The 22479-nt window shown below is 39.4% G+C and overlaps 2 protein-coding genes across 11 annotated transcripts; one reads left to right on the top strand and one right to left on the bottom strand.

The window, feature by feature from the left end:
- Positions 1-249: 249 nt before the first annotated feature.
- On the bottom strand, positions 250-16369 carry LOC145432476 (uncharacterized). 10 transcript variants are annotated; one of them, XR_013912769.1, is made up of 6 exons: positions 16232-16369; positions 12783-12837; positions 7167-11536; positions 3551-3625; positions 2411-2530; positions 250-2001 (listed from the first exon to the last, which is right to left on the bottom strand). XR_013912769.1 is itself a non-coding variant. In XM_080309450.1 (4 exons), the coding sequence occupies exons 1-4, from the start codon at positions 12928-12930 to the stop codon at positions 1847-1849; spliced, it is 498 nt and encodes a 165-aa protein (XP_080165576.1). In that variant the 5' UTR covers positions 12931-13434; the 3' UTR covers positions 977-1846. The 10 variants fall into 10 exon arrangements, 2 of the variants coding, with proteins under 2 accessions (XP_080165576.1, XP_080165577.1); XR_013912770.1 differs by lacking the exon at positions 16232-16369 and having other exon boundaries at positions 7167-7407; positions 8139-11536; positions 12783-13434; XR_013912768.1 differs by lacking the exon at positions 16232-16369 and having other exon boundaries at positions 7167-11110; positions 11397-11536; positions 12783-13434.
- LOC113034001 (uncharacterized) lies at positions 12052-17766 on the top strand. Its single transcript, XM_026188257.2, has 9 exons — positions 12052-12188; positions 13430-13701; positions 14239-14392; positions 14499-14745; positions 15007-15095; positions 15281-15431; positions 16293-16450; positions 16810-16902; positions 17601-17766. The coding sequence occupies exons 1-9, from the start codon at positions 12106-12108 to the stop codon at positions 17716-17718; spliced, it is 1365 nt and encodes a 454-aa protein (XP_026044042.1). The 5' UTR covers positions 12052-12105; the 3' UTR covers positions 17719-17766.
- The last annotated feature ends 4713 nt before the right edge of the window (positions 17767-22479 follow it).

The raw sequence follows: 22479 nt of genomic DNA, 5'->3' as shown, positions 1-22479 counted from the left end.
TCATGCACTCACTAATTTTATGAGATCATATGCAGAGACATGTAAAACAGCAAGACACAAATGCTAAATATTACGAGTCCATACTGACATCATCTTCTTGAGGCAGATGTCTTCTTTCTGTCGTTTCTTGAGGCCGTTTCTTCTGACTACTAATGTTTTGAATGTCTAGACTGAATGTGACAGTTTATGATGGTTTTCGTGTTATTTGTGTTGTTAAGTTATCATTAATTTCCCCAGTCACATAGAATCTCCTCTTGGAAAGAAGTTTAATATCATGAAATTACAATTCATTACCTTTTTTAAGCTAAATGATTAAACATAACACATTTGCTTTAATTAAATGGTAAATGGTCTGTATTTGTATAGCGCTTTACTTAGTCCCTGTGGACCCCAAAGAGCTTTACACTACATTCAGTCATCCACCCATTCACACACACATTCACACCAATTACGATTTTAAAACTGCTTTTTGCACAAAGCTTTGTACAAATATTTGCATTTACGCTCTTTATTTTATTTAATTTTAGCAGTTTTCTCTGTGCCACTGGTCAGTTTTTGTTTTTGTAGCATAATCTTCCAGTCTAAAGTTCAAAAGGTAATCCAAGTTAATGCAGAATATAAATTATATATAACGACATCAACACTGTATCAGAGAAATCAGCTGGTGTTACAACTCAACACAAGTAGACATACCGGGCATGTGCCAACACATCTACTTTCTCACAGTGATACCAGCCAGTTGCGTATTCCACCTGACAGTCTCAGACTTGTGTGTGTTTGTTATAGCAGCCTGCGTGGGCTGATTGAGGGATTACCCATGAGTCAGTGACTCAAAGACCCCTGTGCTCACAGTAAACACCCACACAGGCATTGCTCAGTTTACCTCACATAGCAGTTAGTGTGAAGATTGGTTTGAAAATGCCTCTTGCAACAATGATCAGTTTCGGAGCAGAGAACAGGTCAAACCAGAAACATGTCATCATACAAAGAGTTTTTACTGCACACCAGTGGTGAAACAAGCACTCACATACTTTTAGTCACATGCATTGAGTAAAAAATACATTATCTTTTAAGCATAACACTAACGGAAAAAGGTACTGTAAGGCATGGTCGTATTTATGGAGGCATTTGCATAAACAATTTATTCTTTATTTTAAAAAAGCAGATGATGCGTGTTAAAATGAGTGTAGCAAACAAATTACGGATGGTGCTGCTATATAAAAATACACTCTCTGAATAAATACGTACTTTTTACCACAGGGTTACACACTCAGACAGAAATATTCACAAAATAGTTACAATTATTTGAAATGTTAAAATGTAAGCCTTTGACTGAACATTATTATTTACAATAGGTCATCCTGTGTCTTTGCCGGGCACTACTGATTTGCTTCAAGTCTTTGTGCCACATTGTACACCATGTAAGCTTAGGCCTTTCTCATTTCTGTTTCTCTTCTGGTGACATCTGTTTCATGCTTTCGTCCTTCTCCACATTTCCTTGTTTGTAATGTGGTCCCACCAGTTTAACTTTGAGATCTGCCTGACACATCTTCAGTGGAAAATATTACCCTTCTTATCAGTTTTGACTGTACTCATCCACGTTTCACTGTCCCACATAACTGCTGTTGTCGAGCTGGAGTGTCATCTCAGTGGCGGTGACAGAACAGGTGGAGCACATTCTTTGGAAACCACCACTATCCATCCCCAATCAAACTAGCATGTAGAAATGTTTTCAAGAGGAAACCATCTCCACACAGTATTCGAACTTAACCTTGTCTGTGTGGCTATTCCTCTCTTTTACCCTTTTCTCATTCACTCTGTTCGCATTTAGTGACTTTGTCCTCCATCATGCCACCACACACTCCACCTGTGTCTCTGATCCTCGATCCACTGTTTGAATCCTCCAGGGCTCCTCCCCTGTCCATCCTTGGGATGTGCCTAGGCTCCCATCACCAGCCTCAAGTTGACACACTGCTGGATCTGGGCATTGGCTCTCAATTACTGTAAAATAAGTTTTTATTTCATATAAAGAGAGTATTGTATGTTAACACTTAATTATTGATCAAAAAATGAACAGTGTATTTGCCAATATCTTGTGAATCCACAGAATGACAATTTTAAATTCAAATTCAAAGAACAAAGTTCAACTAAAGTTCAACACTTTCTATAAATGCCTATTTAAATTCCCCTTATTTGTGGTTAAAACATGTATGGACATCTTGTATAAAATAGCCATTTAGCCATAAACCCATAACGACCCTTCGCCCAGACACGAGTAAGTGCTCTACACTAATTTTTACTGATCTGCATCAAATTCAGTCATAAAGGAGACTTTGTAGTGACTTCTGAAAGATAAAGACATTAATGTAATGATTCATTTATCAGTGCGTGTCAGTGTACTCAAACTAACCTGTGCAGGTGTGTGGCTCCTCTGTGTAGACCTGCAGGAAGACGAGCACAGACAGGAACAGAAGACAGCGACAGGCCTTGTCAGGAGCTTCCCTGAGTGGGGGCCTCCTGCTCTGAAAGGCTGGATACAGGACCCGACGGGGACGGCGAAACCGAGTTGGAGAGGGAGGTGGAGAAGAAGAGTAGGATGTTGTCAGGGTACTGGATTCTTCCAGAGGCCCCAGGGCAACAGGCACAGGTTTGCAGCAGGAAGAGAAAGGCATTGTCGACCCTTAAGCTTCTTCTTTGTCCTGCTAGTCTTATGTTTCAGCTTCTCTGTGCTTTGGTATTCTGATCTTAATACCTTTATATTATTATCAGGAAGTCTCTATTATAAACAGCTCCTGCTTCTCTTTGTCAGACTTCAGATAGTTTTTGCACGCAGCATATGCATCTGTTTTGCCCTATCTATCTTCATCACCAGTCTGGTTCTAGGTCTGAGTTTGAAGCACACACTCTTTAAATATGTGCAGAGTAGGTGTTGTCAGTCTGCCTTTGGCCAGTTGGACGCCACCCACCTCGGGAATTATTGTTGTTAGGAGTTAAGATTATTTTTGGATGCACGCAAACTCCTTTCCCCCCCAAGGAAGCTTTTCTGCCTCCTCCTCCCTACAAATCCCTGCTGTAGGGAAAATCCATGGTGCAGCTGCATTACCACCTCAAGTCAGAAGGCAAAGTTGAGGATTGCTGGCTCAGTTAAATACTCTCCATCATCACCATTCTGCCATGAAGTTTAATGAAATGTGTCTAACAGTGTCTTGTTGATAATACATTTGACTGGGGCCTTACACACGGAACATTTTTACTCACGGACTCAACAGGTCCACGTATAACGCCACAATTCCTTAGAAGGAACTTTATTTTTCAGAAGGATTTTTATCTTTGGTTTTTACATATCATCACTGGCGGATATGTTCCTTCGGCAGCACGAGCAAAACATCTTCTGGAGCTCCAACTAACTGATTTTTATCAAATAAAAGTACATTCAAGTCATGTTTTATGGTCAGCCTCTGCAATAAAGGTGAATGCCACAGAAAAAAGATGCACAGTAGACAAGCACACAATTCTAGAGCTCAAAGAGTAAAGCTACAGGTTTCCTCACCTCTCCTTGCGTGTGGGCTGAACTTGTGTCTTCCCTCTCTCCTCAGGCTTTGACCACAGAAATTTGCTGAAATTTCTGGAATGTATTCAGGGTGCTTTGATTAGCTTCTTGTCTGTATTTTTGCACGCGACACACAATATATCATCAAATGCATTACAGTAAAGCTGCAGAGTCATTTATCCCAAAGTGCTGCATGCAACAGGCAGTGAGTGGACACCGACTGTCATGCAGTGATTCCACTAATTTTGACATTATAAGTCGCATGCACTTGAAAGGCTGTTGTAAGAAAGACAGACTTTTTGCTTTTCTCTTCATTTACAGCTTCTTTGTGTGCTGTTAAAACTCGCAAACAGTTAAATCTCAAGTTGCCTCACAGAGCCTCAAATCCTTCAAACATTTCATAATCCATATGTTCTTATTTATCTGCTTCTCCAGTCAAGATTGTATTGATTACTGTGTTCTGTATTATGATGAATCAAACACATTCGCAAAGGCTCTTAAGTGATGACTTTGTATTTGCAGTTGACATGTATTAGATGTGCTGGTCTTCTGTCGGGTTCTTTTGATAAGCTGTAGTTAAACAAAAACATGTTTTGATGTTACTGTTATGGTTTTGAACTAATCGCTCATTTTGAACTAATCACAATTTTAAATGAACATTTTATATCATAAATTCTTAAAATTACTCAAACCATGACACATAATCAATCTCATATTTTGGAGCATTTATTGGAGTTTTAATCTGTTTATTTAGTATGTTAATTATATCTAGTTTGGGTTTAGTATGTCAAGTCAAAATCAATGTGTGGTCAACGCATCCTCAGTAGCATCCGTTGTTTCAACTTTCCAGTTTTAAAATCTCGAGAACACGCTATGCAATCAGAAGAAATATTTTCCAAGCTTGGAAAAAGGGTAAATCCGAGGAGCACGTGAGCGTAAGCTGTGATTCACTTAGGGAGTGTCAGTGGTTCAAGCCCTGACCAAAGGGAACAAATATTTCACTCAAGTATTGTCCTTTAGCCTATTTATATTAAGACTCATGTAATCTTTCTGTCCCCACCCAAAGCTCATGTTTGATCCACAAAGAAAGTGAAAAGGATATAAAAGACAAAAGAAGAAAAATACTGTTGAAATCCTTTTGCTGTGGTTGCAGTTAGTTGCATCAATTTTAGACTGACAATAAAAAGCAACAAAGATGTAAGATGTTAACACACTCAGCTGATCCCACAGACCACAACTGTTCAATGACTGTTAACATTAGGGTAAAATAATATAAAAATACATTTATAAATATTATTTTACAATAAACACTGTAATAAAACCAGCACCTGTATAGGTAGATAAAAAAATAAAACGTAACAGCTTTTGTCATCAGCATTGTTTAGTGCGCGCAGGAACGTAGCGTAAGACAAAGCTCATGTGCACGCGTTGTGCTTTGGAAGCATTAACGTCACTCTTTTGTTCACATAATATAGCAGGTAAAACATTCTACGGTGAATGGTTCACACGTCACACAGTTGTGTGAACACACACTACTGTGGCAAATTTAGTGTTTTCCTAAAAACAAGAAGCACTCTGAAAACACAAACCTCCACCAAAGCAGGTCAACTCTGGACAGTATTTACTTTTAAGCGACTAGTAGCCTACTACACTTTGTGTATATACATTTTACCGTATTTTCTTAGGTTTTTTTTTAAAGTGTACTTTGTACAGAAAAAATCCAATGAGGCTAGCATGCTAGATGTTGAAACATAATTGATAATAGGCATTGATTTGTTAATAGCTGGACATGAATAACTTGAGGTTGTGATATATTATTATAGGCAGCTTGTTCTCTTTCTCTTGAAAACACTTTCCTTAGAGATGTAACACATTTCAACGTGAATGTTAATCATCGCGTTCTCCTAGTTCAGATATAAACTTTTAGAGAAACCTTACTCAGCACTGTGCAAATGAAAGGAAATGATTCAGACTCTGTAGGACAGGTACTGGCATGGCTTTGCCGAGTCTGGTACACCATGCTCATCCTTCTGTCTTAAAATGAAACGGTAAATGGGTGGTGGTAATGGTAATGGTAAATTAATGTTAATTGCAAAGACTCCTTAGTTACATGTTTTGGAAAATTACATGTGGGTATAAAACAAAGAGAAAAGCAGAAACCAATATTATAAATGGCACGGAAAACTACAGACTGTATGAACTGTACAAACTATATCAGAATCAGAATCAGAATCAGAATCAGAATACTTTATTGATCCCTGGGGGAAATTATTTTTTGTTACAGTGCTCCATTTTAAACCAACATTAAGACAAGACAGACAATACACTAACTAAGAATAGTACAATATATACATATATATACATACATACATACATAAGTCACTTATAAATAAATATTTGGAAAAGAAACATGTGTAGTTGTAGCAGCAAACAGTGTGTTAAGTGGATGCGTTGTACAGGGAGATGGCCACAGGCAGGAATGATTTCCTGTGTCGTTCAGTGGTGCTTTTCGGTAATCTCAGTCTCTCACTGAACGAGCTCCTGTGACTGACCAACATGTCATGGAGTGGGTGGGAGGTGTTATCCAACATTGTCTTTATCTTGGACAGCATCCGCCTCTCCGACACCACCTTGAGGGAGTCCAGCTCCATCCCCACAACATTGCTGGCCTTACGGATCAGTTTATTAAGTCTGTTGGCATCTGCGACCCTCAGCCTGCTCCCCCAGCATGCAACAGCATAGAGGATCGCACTGGCCACCACAGACTCATAGAAAATCCTCAGCATTTTCTGGCAGATGTTGAAGGACCTCAGTCGCCTCAAAAAATAGAGACGACTCTGGCCCTTCCTGTAAAGTGCTGTGGTGTTTTTAGCCCAGTCCAGTTTATTGTCAATGTGTACTCCAAGGTATTTATAGTCCTCCACAATGTCAACACTGACATATGAAGACCTGGGTCTGAATCTACAATAATATAAAATCACATTAAATTGGACTTTCTATAGTTCTGTATTCATGTTCTGTTTCTTATGTTATATCATGGCTTTTTTGTTGTCTGAAAAAGGGCAAAATGTGATTTATTTGTATTTGAAGTTTAAAAGAAATAAACTAAAGGGACAGAGCCACAATAATTTTGATTTAAAAGTAATAGAATTGTGACACACAGCAGGATTAAACAATTTAGAAAATGGGATCTTTATCATAACCCAGTATCTAACAAGGCATAAATTTATTCATTCGTTGTTTGTCGGGTTTGTTTGTTTTGTTTTTTCAAATTACTGAAAGTGTCGTGATTCAAGGAGCTTTCTGCTTAAAAGAAACCAAACAAGTTCTGGTAAAAACTGCGTTCGTTTTTCCATCTAACTTTGTAACACTAAAATGCAAAAGAAGGATGACGTGTAGGAGATGCCCCCATCGTACGCTCAAATGCTCTTGCCCTCAAGGCTAAACCCACCGGAGGAGATTTAATGCCTCACATCCTTTACCACAAATACATCATTTTTATGATAAAGCATGCTTACTAGTGAATACTAAAACTCAGTTGCCTAATAGCATATTCTTCAGCGCAGGAACACACAGGCACGCATTCCAAAGATTCCACTCCATTCAGGTGGTTTACCTAGGAAAAGGGATCCTGGTGCGGTGGGATTACCAGAAAGTCTTTGTGTATCAGAGGGGATGCGATTGGCACAGACAACCAATACTTCCTCCCCTTCATTCTTATTTTAATCCTCCATGTTTGTCAGCAGCCCTAATGCTGTTTGATGCTTCAGACTCAGCTACACATCGTTTGTACTGGCATGGAGACGGAATACCTATCTCCTGGTTCATACCTGAGAGGAAAAGGCTCGGCCTTTGGGCTGCAGGAAACAAAAGGTTAAGGCAGGTTAGCGCTTGAAAATCAAAGTTATTACAGCCTAATGCTACAGACAAATATTTCCCTGAGCAGTAATCACAGGAGCTAACACCCTGCCCAAAGAATTCAGCTTCATTATTTAGCTTTTGTTTCGAAAGAGGGAAATTCCAGTTTCAATTCATCTAAATTGTGAAATGGGCCTCGTTCCAACTCTTCTTATAATTGGTTTAAAATGTAGGTGGATAATAACTTCATCCAACAAGATTATGGTTTGAATATCAGAACATTTCTACCTCCTCTAAATGAAACCCTCTCAATTTAGTGCCAAACTCGCAGCCTAACCAATTTACCTAACCAATTTGAGCTAAGTTTTATCCCTCAGACCACTGAAGCCATGTAAAACAAAGAGAGGCATCCAAAAAAATAATAATTAAAAAGAACACACAGCCTACTTTGATCTTAAGGGGGGCTGGACCAGTGAAACTCTCCTTTCTGTAAATGTAAAGAAGTTTAACTATGCATTTAGTCCCTGAGATATCTTACAGTATGGTACACCTCAGTGTTTCTGCATGATAAATGTGTAAATTCAATTTAAAAGTTCTGTTTCTCATTGCCCAGTTGTTTATCTGCTACTTAATTACGTTGGTGTGATATGCATGGCCACGAAGGAGGTCTTTTTCGGTAGGAAACTTTATAAATCATATGCAAATACAGTTAAAATTCCAAGATTTATACCTTTACTCCTTTACATTTTCCAAAGCTGGAAATGTGAGTGGGCCAGATTGGAGTCTTTGCCAGGTCAACTTTGGTCCCGGGGTCTGTTTGATGGCCGTGGTCTGAACCCAACTGGTCCTCACAAAGATAACTGCAACATTATTACTGTGGTGTGATTAGGCAACATCTGTAAACATTGCATCCTTTTTATAAGCAGGGCATGTGAGAGATGCAACTGCATTACATTCATGCAAGGGCCTACTTTACATGTACTTTACAGAGTGCACCTCTATTTACAACATTTTCCTGCAGTGAATAACTTGAAAATATTGTAATTATTGTGGGAACATCTAAATGTTTCTGAGCTGAGATAAGCGAGCAGCATTCTAGTATCCTAACAACATCAGTGGCATTCAGGATGTTGTAAATGGTAAAGGTCAGGTGTAATTTGAGTTGGTAAGTGGTTTCTAAAGGTTTTGTTCTTCTTTGTCATGGCAGTTAAAAGGTATCCGTTTATATTTGTTCCAAAAGCACAACCTGTAATTTGAAGGCTAATAATAATAATCGCAGCACCAAGTGGAATTTATCAGCGAGCACACTGGGTTTCAATTGAACAGCCTGTCCGTATTTGACTTTATGGTGTTATGACAACTGATGAATGCTCCACCTCCACCACCGCCACCACCTGCCACTCTTTAAATTTGCAAACATCCACCACAATCCTCTAGAACAATTCCTAAAGGTTTTTTCGTTTAAAGTAATTTAATAAAATTCTACTTTAGAGAGTTAGATACCCATGGCCTCATGCTTTAGAGCAGTGTGATTGGATTTACTGACTAAAGGAAAATTAAACTGAAAACGTAAATGTTTGATGGCGCTGACTTTCCATCTGTTGCCAGGTAAAACTGTGTTACTACAGCAAGCAAATGAGCCAGTCTCATGCGCTTCATGTCTTTAAATCTCTTTGTGATATTGTCAGCCAGTCAACACAAAATATGAGACTAACTGGAGGAGGAGCAGAAGCTGATTGCTGTGTTCAGCAACACTTGGTGTGCTTTTAGGTTTAATTACCGGCTGCCATGACAACTGGGAAACAAACAGGTAGCATATTCACACACAGATTGGTAAAAACATTGTTTAAGCAGCTATTTCGATGTGTGCCTCTCCCGTGCTCAGCAGCCCGAGGCCTGCAGCAGATCACGTTCTCGTCTCTCATTCTTTTTATCTGTTGTTGCTGCAACTAGGACACAAACTCTAATGTTAATAGGACAGGGTTAAGGTTTAGGTGCTCTTACTGTGGCAAAGTTCAGGAGTAGTCAAGAATTAAAATATTGGTAATCAAAGGACAAGGAGAGAGGTATAAAGCTGGCTGTTGTAGCCAAAGATGGTTTGGGACCAGCAAATACCAGAAAACAAAAAATCTTTGCATAAACATGGAGACATAACTGTCACTGCAGACAGTCCTGGCTAAAGGTTTTAATATTGTGAGATATGACAAGGCATTACATGCAAGGATAATGAAGATTTTTGTATGTTTTCTGTACGTGCGTGTTTGCTCGACTCACATTAAATTTAATATGCAAATAATCAGTGATTATTTGCCAAGAGGAAGAACTGAAAAAGTTTTTTGCATCTTGCTGGAATAATTGATAACTTATAATTCATTGGAAAAAAAAAAGAATGAACCTTTTCTGAGAGTTTAATTTGTCTAAAGTTTCTATGAAATATCTTAGTGCTAGAGTTGTAGTTTTTCACAAAAGGAAAATATATTTTTAGAAAATGAACTCACGACTCGTGTCGTGAGAGCTGAATGTCTTAACCTCCACACCCTCACTTTCCACCACAAGCTGTTTTGTCTCTCTGCTCATGTCTTCCACCATCTAATCCTTTCCCAGTGAGGAAACATATCCATCTCACTTTTCGTGCAAAGAGCACATTATTTTATTTTGACAGCATCGTCCTCCCAGGGGCCGATGCAACAGAGAAAAACAGACAATAACACAGAGACAGCTGAGTTACAGTATGCCGGCCTCGGGCTGAATATCTGTGGGTGGTGGAGGTAGCGTGCAGGACACTTCACAGGTTATGACAATGTGCATAGGAGAAACCTCAGCAATGATTATGATTGACTGTACCTGAAGGTATGCAAACACAGGTGTATGCTGGGTTTGAACTCTGTTCGAGTCACACGCAGCTAACCAAACATTTTACTTTTATAAGGTCTGACTGAATATTGGAATTGATATTTTTACTTTGTGCCAAAAGAAAGATCGTGCTCAATCTTCAGAAACTGAAAACACATAATTAGTTCTAAATAATATAATTAGATATAATTAGTTTGCCCAGCTGTGGTTGTCATATTGTAACATAGCTACTGAGGTCTGTTATTTAATTAAGTAGTAAGTAGTAGTCTTCATATTAGGATTTTTATGAGACTTCACGCTTTGTTACATAGAAACTTGTAAACATCACATTCACTTTTTAAAATGTACACCTACTGTTTCCTGCAAAAGACCAAGGATCAAGGTTATTATAGTTTACCAACTGAAATAATTTTGTAAACCTAACTAAAACAAAATCATATCACCCAAAAAATCAAATACCCTAAGTTTTAGTATTTGTTAATTTTGACTTTGGATGTCTACAAGCTTGCGAGTCAACTTCAAAAAACTAAATGAAGACTAAATATTTTCAAACAATAAAAACTACACTGGAAACATAACCTGAAACCAAGAAATTAAAGAAATTAAACTGAATCAAAGTCACAAATTCAAACAAGTGATATGAAAAAAAGAACAAAGTAAATGAGTCATTGAGATCAACTTGATTTTGTGAACTTTGTGTGTCTGTTTGAGACCAAACAGAGTAATTAGAGAAACATTTTGGTTTGGCAGCCACATGTTCAGGGAGCACCTCTATTTGCAGGTATTAATAGATCCGTGGGTTGGACGACTCTCATGGTGCGTCTTTTGTGTTGAGGGATTTTGTCAGAACTGAAGAAGAGGAAAGAAAAAAAATCTACTGACTGATAAAAACTTCTGAAGTCTTCATGTAACCTTTCATCAACCTCTGCTCTCTGTACAAAAGGTGAACAATGCAGTAAAACTGTCAAGGCTAAATTATATACACACATATTCAGTGGCAGTGAAGTGTTCATAACTCCTTCCTCTGTTGCGATGCATCTGCTGTGACTGCATAATTTGAAGGTGTAGTTACGCTTTAAAAGCCCACAAATGTAAGCCTGTTGATAGTCAGAGACCATGCATTTGTGTTCTTTACCTCACAAAGCAGTACTGAGCTTTTGTCATGGGGAGTAATGCGATCAAACCCAGAGCAGACTGACTGTCAGCCAACAGACAAGCATGTACAGCTCTGCAGCTTGAGAGGTGCTGTGTTTCCTCTGCATGTGCAAGGTGGCTCTGTAGACAGATAAGAAGCTCAGGAGCATGAAAACTAAGGGCAGTAAACAGTTATCAGTTACAGTGATTATAAGTGTCTATAAAACCATGCAATTAGTAATTAGGTGCTTCAGGATAATCCCAATACATATAAACAATGATATAAATGACTAAACTAAACTAAAAAAACAAACTAAAATATAATATATAAAATAAATCAGTTATTATTATCACAATAACTGTATAACTGGGCATTGTTGCTAGAATTGCTAGATTTCCTTTCAGATAATTCATTAATCTCATTAATGTGACTACTAAATTTGTAAACTGAAAATCAACTTTGCAAATAAACAAACGAAAAACAAACTGAAGTCTTAAATGAACCATAACAACCAGCAGACTATATATACATTTGCATTTAGAGCAAATACATCAAGCGCTGAATATTTCAAGCGGTCCCTGAATGCAGCGTATCCTGGCAACAACTAACATCGTTTCTCTGTGCTATTTGAAAATGTGCTGTTAAAGGAGTGGAGATAAAACACAGCACCAACAAGTTTATCGTAAAAAAGGCGGAAAAATCAGCAACTATGGCAGATGAGACAGTTCCTGCTGACAGAGACAAGGCTTTATATTTGACACAAATTCAGTTCTTAGATAAGGAGCTGGAAAGGTAAGAAACCATTGCTCTATGTTGCTGCTCCTCTGTTGGGTAAACGACTTTTAACATAACACAAAAATGGTAAATGGCCTGCATTTGTATAGCGCTTTTCTAGTCCATAGGACCCCAAAGCGCTTCACACTACATTCAGTCATTCACCCATTCACACACACATTCACACACTGGCGATAGCAAGCTACATTGTAGCCACAGCTGCCCTGGGGCGCACTGACAGAGGCGAGGCTGCCGGACACAGGCGCCACCGGGCCCTCTGACCACCACCAAAAATGTCCCAAAACTTTTAAACACGTGATTATAGAACAGCTTCATAGGTTACATGTATCTGTGTGTGCTTCATCAGCTTTTGGATCAAATGGCAGCTATGTTGTGACTGACTGTTTTTATCTTGAAGGTTTCTACAGTACCAGCTACTAATAACATGGTGCCTAACTGCTATGCAATTCTTCTTACATGTGATTTTAAAAAAATCTGAAAGACATTAAATTAAATTAAATAGTGACAACAAACAGCCTCAAATCCATAATTTAATTATGAAAGCTAAAAATTCTATTTACTGTAAAATATAGAAGAATAACTTTAGCTGACCTGGGTTTGAATCCTCCGTCTGAATCTGAGCCCGTAGTTTCCTTATGATCTTTACCTCAGGTGTAAAAAAGGAAGCAACATTACAATCCTTTTTCAGAATCAGAGTCAAGAACTTGAAACTTTCTTCAGTGTGGCAATGACATAGCATTTATGCATAAAATAACAAGAAATTTTTCTGTATCACCATCTGAATATGATTAGACCTACATGCAAATTCCAATGACAATACAACACATATTTCACAACAACAAAACTTAACAGCTACATTTGCTATAAATGCAGTCCATCAGCAGAGACTCTATATCTCTATACTGTAAATAAAAGAGTTAGTGAAAACGTGGCGCTTCCAGATGATTTTAAAGCAAAACTCTGAACATGACATGATCTGGACCAGGTTATCTGTTCAGCAAAAGTTACAATGGCAAAAAGATAACCATCTTTCAGACTCTAGGCTCAACTCACCTCCTTAACCTGTCAACCTCACCTCACCCCTCTGTAAGGACCAAGTAAATTTATTTCTTCCTCAATTATAAAATCTTAAAACTTCCTTTTTCACTATTCTGATGTACCAGCTACAGCAGTTTCAGCTCAGCATCTCATATTAGATTCATAAATTCTAAACCCATATGTCCTTTTTTGTACTGCAGGTGTCAGCTCAGATGTGACGAGCTGAAGAAACTGATAGATGACCTCAGAATTTGGTATGGAGCAATGGGGAGGGACAGGGACGATATATGTAATTACCTGACAGACTCCTCAAATGCAGTAGAGAAAAAGGTTGCGGAGCTGAGTAAGGTGTTGGAGCATCAGCAGCAAGCTGACAAAAAGGAAACCGATGAGCTCAAGCTGCATCTCAACCAGCAGAAGGAGGAGCTACAGAAGGAAGTGGACAGACTCAAGTCAAAGAGCACGTTGCAAAGTGAGATAGACGCTGAGTCAGATCATTTATTATTTTTCATCATCTTGTGTTCGGTTAAGTCAGCTGGTCTAAACATGGGGCAGAAGTTGGCCAGTCCATCACAGAGACGCACCACCACATGCCACATGCCCAATTTAGAATCAGCAGTTAACCTAAGATGTGTATCTTTGGGGTGGGGTGAAGGTGGATTAGCTGGACCCACACAGGTACAAGACGAGCACACAAGGCCCAGCCAGTCGGGAGTTTGAAACCAGGAACCTTCTCACTAAGAGGCAACAGTGCTAATGAGCTAGCTGCTGCACCACTGTGCACATTTATAGCCAGACCAGGAGAAAAATATATTAATTTGATTGTGGGTTGAACCTTAAAATTGCTGTTTTAAATTTTGTGTCTGCCTTTTTGAGAGATTTGCAAAAACATCATAACCACAGTGTCCAAACCATGATTTTTGCAAAACCGTTGTTGAGACTGTGTGAAGCTTACACTGGGATGTTTCTAGCTTCCTGTTTTCATTTGCACCTCCTTTCCACCACTCAGAGGAGAAGCTGGACCAGCAGCAGAAGGAGAGGGAGAGGATGACACAGCGACTGGCCTACGTGGAGTTTATTGAGAAGCAGCTATACACTACGAGGGAAGAATATGGAGCTGCCATCGCCAGACTGCAGAAACAATTGGATTTACAGGGGGCAAAGTAAGGTCTAGTGCAGAGTTAAATTCAAGCTACAGTTATAACTGCAGGAGGAGTTGTTCCCTCTGGATGCTGCGTCGACTTACTGAGCCCTGTTCTCCAACAACAGAGTGTTTCAAGACTGTGAGAAACAAGTGTGGAGCTCCATCAAAAATAAAGTTTCAGCAATTGTTGAGGAGGAGAAGATTCAGCACGCAGAGGTGCTTAAAAAAGTCAAGGAGCTTACAGCAGAGAGCTTTAAACTCTTGAAAGAGAAATCCATCCTGCAATGCCAAGAGAGTGAACTCTGTCTTGAAGTACAAAACATGAAGAGGGACAGCCACGCAGCTAGCCAGGACATCATCCAACTCAAGGAGGTACGATGTCTGCATAGAAGGGACATAAATGTGCCTGCGTAATTCCTAGAGGTTGTGGTAGCTTGAATTGGTACATCTGCCTTCTGTTTAAAAAGTTGATGTTACATTGCTACATGCAACATACAAGTCTTATTGCTTTTTATTATTATGTAGAATGAGGCATGTGGGAAGATATGTATTGCCTTAAAATATTGTAACACTATTTTAACTGATAACTCGTTTTCATTCTTCATGTCTCCATATTTATCACCCGATTTACAGAAAGAAGATCACCTGTCGAAGAAGTGCCAGCAGCTCAAGGTTCAGCTGAATAACTACAGCCTCTTGCTGGCCAAGAAACAGGACCTGAGGTCTTTACTTCTTTACTTTTTATTTATTTCTGTTTCTCCAAGATTATTTTTTTAACTTCCTGATAGTAGCAACATACAAAAGCTTTAATAGAGACTTTAACAGAGACAGCTTCTCTACAGTCAGATGCTCTACCACTGAGCCACACCCACATTGGGTCAACTTTTATTCTGTGTTATAATTTCAGACAGCAGCTGAACTTGGATTCTGAAGTGTGCAGTCAAAAGAAAGCTGAGGCAGCTCAGCTGGAGGCTGAGCTCCAGGAGGAGATGAGTAGGAGGAGGCAACTCAAGGCAGACATGGAGAAAGCAGCAAACATTCTGAGACCTGCTGTGATGGTAAGAACACAGCCTGACAATAACTATGGCCTTTAGCCATTTGATTGCAGCCACAGCATATCATAATGTTTGTATGGGAGATAGTTCTGTGCTTGGTGGTCCAGTTTGATTGGTATTAATTGAAGACTGCTGGAAATCCTCCCTATGTTCTGCTATTGAGACAGGCATCCAAGAAACCAGGTATCCAGATATTCCACAACAGGTAAAACTCTGGCATGAAGGTATAAATGTTAATTCACAAATGATACAATGGCATCATAAGACATACGCAACAATAACGATGGTATCGTGAAACAGTTATTCTGTGTGTGATACGTTAGATTAGGGGCAGGGAACTTCAGGCCTCGAGGGCCGGTGTCCTGCAGGTTTTAGACATGTCCTTGATCCAACACAGCTCATTTAAATGGCTAAATGACCTCCCCAATATATCTTGAAGTTCTCCAGATGCCTGATAATGAACTAATCTTTTGATTCAGATGTGAGTAAAATTCAGTAATTTGTTGCAAGTTTGTTTACTTCTATTCACATTAACCTCATTCATTTTAGGTGAAATTTTGAGCCACTGTATTGATTATTGTTTTGCAAGAGGCAAGATTTCATATAAATCTTTCACCTAACTAAGATGTAATTTGCCAACTACTGGTGAGTGCTTTGATTTTTTCTGAACACAAAAAGAAACTCAAAATTCTAACACTTTCACATTAGGTGGCCTAGGGTGAAGTGAACACTATTAACTGATTAGCCTTATTGTCTTTTAACGCTATAGTATTATGAGAACAAAATATTATTTTGTGACTTACCCGCTAATGTGTACACTGTCTCATCCACCGAGATAATGGTTTTGTTCTCTGTCCTCTGAAGGGCTTAGAGAAATTCTCTGAGGCTCAGGGGAAGATCCAGAAGCTGCGTGAGATCCTGGAAAGCAACACATCCCATGGAACAGAGTCCGCTCTTTATAATTCCCCAGAGAAGAGCAGTCGAGGGCAGAAACTGCAGACATCTGGCCCCAGAACAGTCAGGTGCTTGGAAACACTTTGCCCGGTTTGTGTATGTTAGTGTAATGAGTCGTGAAAATGGTGGCCTGATATCTGCTGAAAGCTGCCAGGTTCTTCATAGCAGTGAACTGGATCTTTGCCCGACTGAGGCCCATGAGAGCCAGATTATCTCCCAGTTGGCCTCAAAATAGTCAAAAAACAATGTACGCCTCTATAAATAAGCTTTTGCTTAGTTGCTGTGACTTTTGTTTTGGTTTCAAAAACACCATGATATGTTTTTTTCTCAAAAAGAAAAGATAAAGTGCTAAGGTAAAGTAGAAAATGATAACACGCAAAAAAATGTTAATTAATAACAACAGTCCTGTCATTCTATTTGTCCTCAGCCCAGAGACTTTGAACCTTGGCACAGATCCACTGTTTTTGTTGAGCCGCTACAGGCCGGGCGATCTTGGCTTCTTACCTCGACCCAGATGGAGGTACGTCTCTGGTGCAGGACATCAGTCCACCAGCAGCCAGCTGCCACTGGCTTACAGTGTATTAGATGGAGGAGTTGTACAGGGAGATGGCCACAGGTCGTTCAGTGGTGCTTTTAGGTAATCTCAGTCTCTCACTGAATGTGCTCCTGTGGCTAGCCAACATGTCATGGAGTGGGTGGGAGGTATTATTCAGCATTGTCTTTATCTTGGACAACATTCGACACCACCTTAAGGGAATCCAGCTCCATCCCCACAACATTACTGGCCAATCAGTTTATTGAGTCTTTTTTTGGTATCTGCGACACTGAACCTGCTCCCACAGCATGCAACAACATAGAGAATAGCATTAGCCACAACTCATAGAAAATCCTGAGCATTGTCAGACAGATGTCGAAGGACCTCAGCCGCCTCAGAAAATAGAGACGACTCATCATCATTGATCAGCAGGCAGCCGTTTGCTGAGAAAAAACTCTTACGAAAGGGAATAAAGTGGAGCATTAGGGAGTTCAACATCCTCAGTATGATTTTGGAGTGGGTAGAGGACAAAAACAGAAGTAAAAGGAGTGTGAGATTAATTAGGTTGTTGGTTGTGATGTCATTTCTCAATAATATTTTTGTGCTTCTAAGAATTAGAAGTGCTAAAAAAGAAACTGTGCGGTTGGATTTTGTTTCATTATGCTTCTTTATAAATCTCTCAGGAAACCCGGCTGTCACAAGGCATTGACCGCAGCCTCTGATGATAGGTCTAACCCATCTGACCTGGCTTCTCGGGACACTCATGCAGAAGCAGGACCCTCCACCTCATCAGTCTGCTGAACCCAAATCCAGCAAGAAAATAAAAAAACCTAGAATTCTGTTCCTGCATTTCCTCTAAATGCTGATGTATTTGTCTACAAACATACTGACTTGAGAGCACGTTTAAGCATTTAACACGTCCACATCTGTATGTCAGGTCATGTCCACATAAAGAAAAACATCAGCGTTTAAAAATTTGTGTTCGTCTCAGGAATTATTAATGATTAAAGTTTTATTCCCACACGCGTCATAATCTGCACGGTATAGTCATCATCCAAATCTGGCAATTAAACCTCACTGTTGAAGTTTTAATCATACTGGTATGTATGTACGACAGCCCGCATAAGCTGATAGTTCAGACGACAACCTGTCTGTGCTCTTAAAAAATCTCACATGGTGTACACTGTTTAAGCTATTTTGGCCTGCATACATTTGCTGCGGCCTCTGCATTCCTCCATTTATTTTTTTCGCCAAAGTGCGATTTCACGACTGGATAAAATGCACACAGCCTCAGATTTCACTACAAAAAAATTCCTAGGTGACTCTGAGTGCACAGGAAAGCACATTGAACGGTCAGCAGCAGTGAGTGTTGGCGAGTGATGCAACATGACGTAGCAGCAGTGCTACAGCTGTATGTGTGAGTCTGTTGACTTAGGTCAAACAGGAAGTTGAGGCCAATCTGGAATACCCATACTCACACGCATACACACATACGTATACAAGTCACGAGGCTCCGATACACTTGTGGGTTTTACAAGCTTTTCTGCAGCACACATAGACATAATTAATAGCATAGACATCTGTTTTTAATAAACTGGCTCAACAGTGTTTTTCCTGCAGAGGGTGACTCTCCCCTCACAGTTACATTCACCACTCTGGATCCAAAAGCCAGAGAATTTTACGCAGTATGAGTTTATTATGATTCACACACAGCTTTCATGGAAATAGACAGTCATAACTACAATAAAACAGAATTTAAAGTTCTTTAAAAAAAACTGGAAAATATATTTCTTCCGGCGCCCCCCGTGTGTGGCAGCCTGTTACAGTAGCTCTGCTCGTTCTGAGTTATCTTATATATATATAATGAGTAAAACCATACATTGCACAAATGTTTGCTTCTGTTACATCGGTGTATTTATGAATTTGTTTATTTTCTGACAGGGGTCAGAAACAACTTGCTTTAGCTTGAGTAAGGGCATAATTTTACTTTTTCTGGATTTCAAATCCAAGTTTTTCACTAATATTGAAACTACACTTGGCTTCAATATGACTGGCACAACCATACCCAAGCATGGATCTTGAACACTCCCAACAACAACAGGTAAAGGTGCCTCCGTGACTGATAAAAAAATAATGAGTAAACTGCCCAAATAAGCCGCATGTCTGTGCTTCACCACAGTTTTTCTTTAGCACAAACTCAGTGAAATTGAATTCTGTTTTATTATATAGCACCAAATCAAAGCAACCGTTGCCTCAAGAGAGTTTAGATTATAAGGTAAACACAGTACAATAATTCAGAGAAATTCCCTAGATTGAAACAATCCACTTTGAGCAAACACTTGGCGACAGTGGGAAGGAAAATCTCCCTTTTTACAGGAAGAAACTGCCTGCAGAACAAGGCTCAGGGAGGGTCAGCCATGTGCAGCGACTGGTTGGGTGGTGGGGGCTCTCACATTTTAATGAAGATTGTGCACGAGACGCAGGGGACTGCAGACATGAGGACAGTCACAACCATGCCTGGTGTCCATATGACCAGGAAGGGTTGTGCATTAATCATCAGATGATTAAGGGGACAAATTAGTTTAGAAATTATAATCAACATCTGACTATGTGGGTTTTTTCTCTGCAAGTCAGATCTGATCAAACCACAGGTTTACTCTTTAATAAAGCTGATTGTTCAGACTCTAAATGAAACGCTATCAGTGATACCCACTTTTCTTAACCTTAACTTTGAATCCTACTTATTTGGTAATAGTTAATAAAGCAAATCACGTTGCTGAAAACACTTCATTTAAGAAATTTCAAAACTAATTTAAGTGTTTATGCAATAGAACTCTGATGGATCCAATGCCAAATAATTAGCTAATTGTATCCAATTACACAGAATATTAACTATAACGTAACAAAAGCAGTTTTCTCCTTTGTGGAGCTCCCATTAGTGGCATCAGGCCTGTTCTTTCTGAGGAAAACCAGACTAGCTGACCATCCAGTCCCGCCCACGTGCCCACGTACACCATGGAATCCTGGGAAAGAGGCAAATCATCATGAGACAATGTGGATGTTCTTCCATCCTTCGTCAACAACAAGCCTTCTATCATACAAACAAAATGTGTGTGTGTGTGTGTGTGTGTGTGTGTGTGTGTGTGTGTGTGTGTGTGTGTGTGTGTGTGTTGGGCAGAAAAATGAAAGTGTTCTGAATGAGGTCAACGCACCAAAGAAATGTTGCCGTCCTCTCCTGTCCTCGCTTACAGAAAATGTCAGACTGTTCCAGGAGCTACTGAGTGAAATGGTTATTTCTTTATTATATGGGTCTATATGAAGGCAAACAGTGCATTGTAAAAATATATAAGAGATTCATACACCTGGAAGAAAAGTGGGGATGAAAAGTTTTTTATTGTAATTTTATTTGTATGACTTTTTTTCTCTTTTTTGCACATTTATGTCTGCTGTACTTGTGTCTGAGGAATGAAAGAAAAGGTGGAAAAAATTAAATGTTGGATGCAAAATGTTACTACAAAGGTTCAGGTCCAGCTCCTCTCTACTACAAGCTACTACGAGATGTTACATTGGGAACAAAGCCTCATATCAGTTTTGTCTCTACAGCTTTTCTCTTAAAAGGTTTTCTATTTGGTTAAAATTGTGTCAACTTGAACCCAACCAAAAACCCTGGCCCTGAACCGACATGGACTGATGGTGACCTGGTTCACTTCCTCCTGCAGTTCCTTTGAAATTCCTTGAGAAAATTGTTACTGATGTCATCCCTCTTGGTTGGACAGTCATTAAGGAGGTGTTGAAATGTGCATCACAGCAGATTTTTCGTGTGGGTCTGATGAAATACGGGCAATCACTTATTATTACTTATTTTGTTTTGCTTCTCTGCTTGCGTGGTTTATTACCTTCTCTCCTTTCTGTCTTCCCCCATGTGACCCAAAAATCAATCTCAGTGCACTGTCATCAAGGATATCTCATTTCTAGGAAGCAAGAAAGAGGAACTAGGAGTGAAGATGCACAGACTTATCCTTCACAGAAGTCTACTTACTAAGACTTAGTCTTTTACTAAGAAATTACAACACAACAGGAACACATGATACATAAGAATACATAAGAATGATGCGTCACCTTCTGAATACAGTTAAAGATAAAACGTTTAAATGTTTAATTGACATTTCTTAAAGGTGATCGCTACAAAAGCATGGCTACTTAACTTAATTATACTTGTTGCTTCAGTTCCTCTCTCCTTGTGTCTCCGCATAAGGTAAGTAGGTAAAGAAAGAACTCGAGGTTGTAGAAACTGAGAAATGTAATGGGTCTCATTATATACCTCTGCATCATGCATTCTGAAGTGCATTCCAGCTCATCCTCACCACATTTCATGTTATTCCTTTTGTTGTTCTCTTTTTTGATAGTAAGTGCTTTGGATCACCATCATTCACCGTGTCAGGCCATGACACGTCACAGGAAAAGTGATAGCGACCTCTGCTGGTTCAGAGTAGACCTTTGACCAAATGAGCTGATGCTGTAGAGCTCAGGGTAGCGAAAGGGCTTGGAGCACCAACCTGGATTTAGTTGATCTTATGTTTCTGGGATTTTTCCCCCTTTAGATCTTGCGAGACTGACAGGTGGACACTTCCCTCGGATACTTTGAGGCAAATCTGTGCAGGATGACTGGTCTCTATGGCTACAAGGTTGTTTCATTGTTCATGGTGTTTTTAAGGTGTGTGCACTGATATCAAGTACAAAATCACCTCTTAACACACCTGTGTACACCCACCCACACAATCATAAAGGACATATTAAAGACATTGCAGCCGACTCACCGTGAGAAACTATTTTGTTTCACATCACGTGTTTGAGTGGAGACTTTTCAAACAATCAACCCTGATAGGACGTCCTGAGCAGGTTATTGCTTCAGATTTTTAAAGCTTTGTTTCAGCTTTAGGCCATTTCAACCATGAAAGTGTAGAGGTGGAAGAACTGTAAAGTTGATTTTTGCACTTGAACAACGTTTTTTAATGCTGTGAAGTCTGGATTATTTATTAATTATGTAGAATTTTATGTGATTCAGTCATGGCCAGTTCATCAACAACCACTAATTAAGCTAACATGCATGCATGCCTTTGGACTGTGGGAGGAAGTCAAAGTACCTAAAGGAGGCACAGGGGAAAATACCACAGAAACTCACTTCTTTCACACTGGGTTCATTTTTCAGCCCTGGAGGCACCCTTGTGGTTTGAAGTTACCTCTTTAATTCCAGCCCACACAGGTGATTCTCAAGAAATCATGTAAGGGGTTTACTTTTCAAATATTCCTCTGAAATGAGAGAGACATACATTTTTTTCCTCTTTCATTCTGAGATGAGTGGGAAAATTATATGACAAAGGAAACCAGAGGGGATGACTTCAAATGATTTAGGAGGAACTAGACAACAAATGAATCCTCAGGTGCATAGGACTTCTGTCTCCTCCTGGGGTCAAACAGAAGATCTCTAGCATGTTAGGCAAATGTGTAAACCGCCCCACTAATCTACTGAATGAGTAAGATTTGATTTCTCCTTTTTCCTAA

This window comes from Astatotilapia calliptera, chromosome 12, assembly GCF_964374335.1.
Source record: "Astatotilapia calliptera chromosome 12, fAstCal68.1, whole genome shotgun sequence".
NCBI classification, from domain to species: Eukaryota; Metazoa; Chordata; class Actinopteri; order Cichliformes; family Cichlidae; genus Astatotilapia; species Astatotilapia calliptera.
Note: the sequence above shows the minus strand (reverse complement) of the source record. Positions and strands in the feature narration are given on the sequence as shown.

Excerpts from the sequence above, each read along its gene's own strand:
- LOC113034001 (XM_026188257.2), top strand. The coding sequence starts at position 12,106 with ATGGCAGATGAGACAGTTCCTGCTGACAGAGACAAGGCTTTATATTTG. Across the intron at positions 12,189-13,429 it reads TTAGATAAGGAGCTGGAAAG|GTGTCAGCTCAGATGTGACG; the intron begins GTAAGAAACCAT and ends TTTGTACTGCAG. Across the intron at positions 13,702-14,238 it reads GTCAAAGAGCACGTTGCAAA|AGGAGAAGCTGGACCAGCAG; the intron begins GTGAGATAGACG and ends TCCACCACTCAG.
- LOC145432476 (XM_080309450.1), bottom strand. The coding sequence starts at position 12,930 with ATGCTATGTCATTGCCACACTGAAGAAAGTTTCAAGTTCTTGACTCTG. Across the intron at positions 2,531-3,550 it reads CAGCCCACACGCAAGGAGAG|CCTTTCAGAGCAGGAGGCCC; the intron begins GTGAGGAAACCT and ends TCCTGTATCCAG. Across the intron at positions 2,002-2,410 it reads GGAGCCACACACCTGCACAG|TAATTGAGAGCCAATGCCCA; the intron begins GTTAGTTTGAGT and ends CTTATTTTACAG.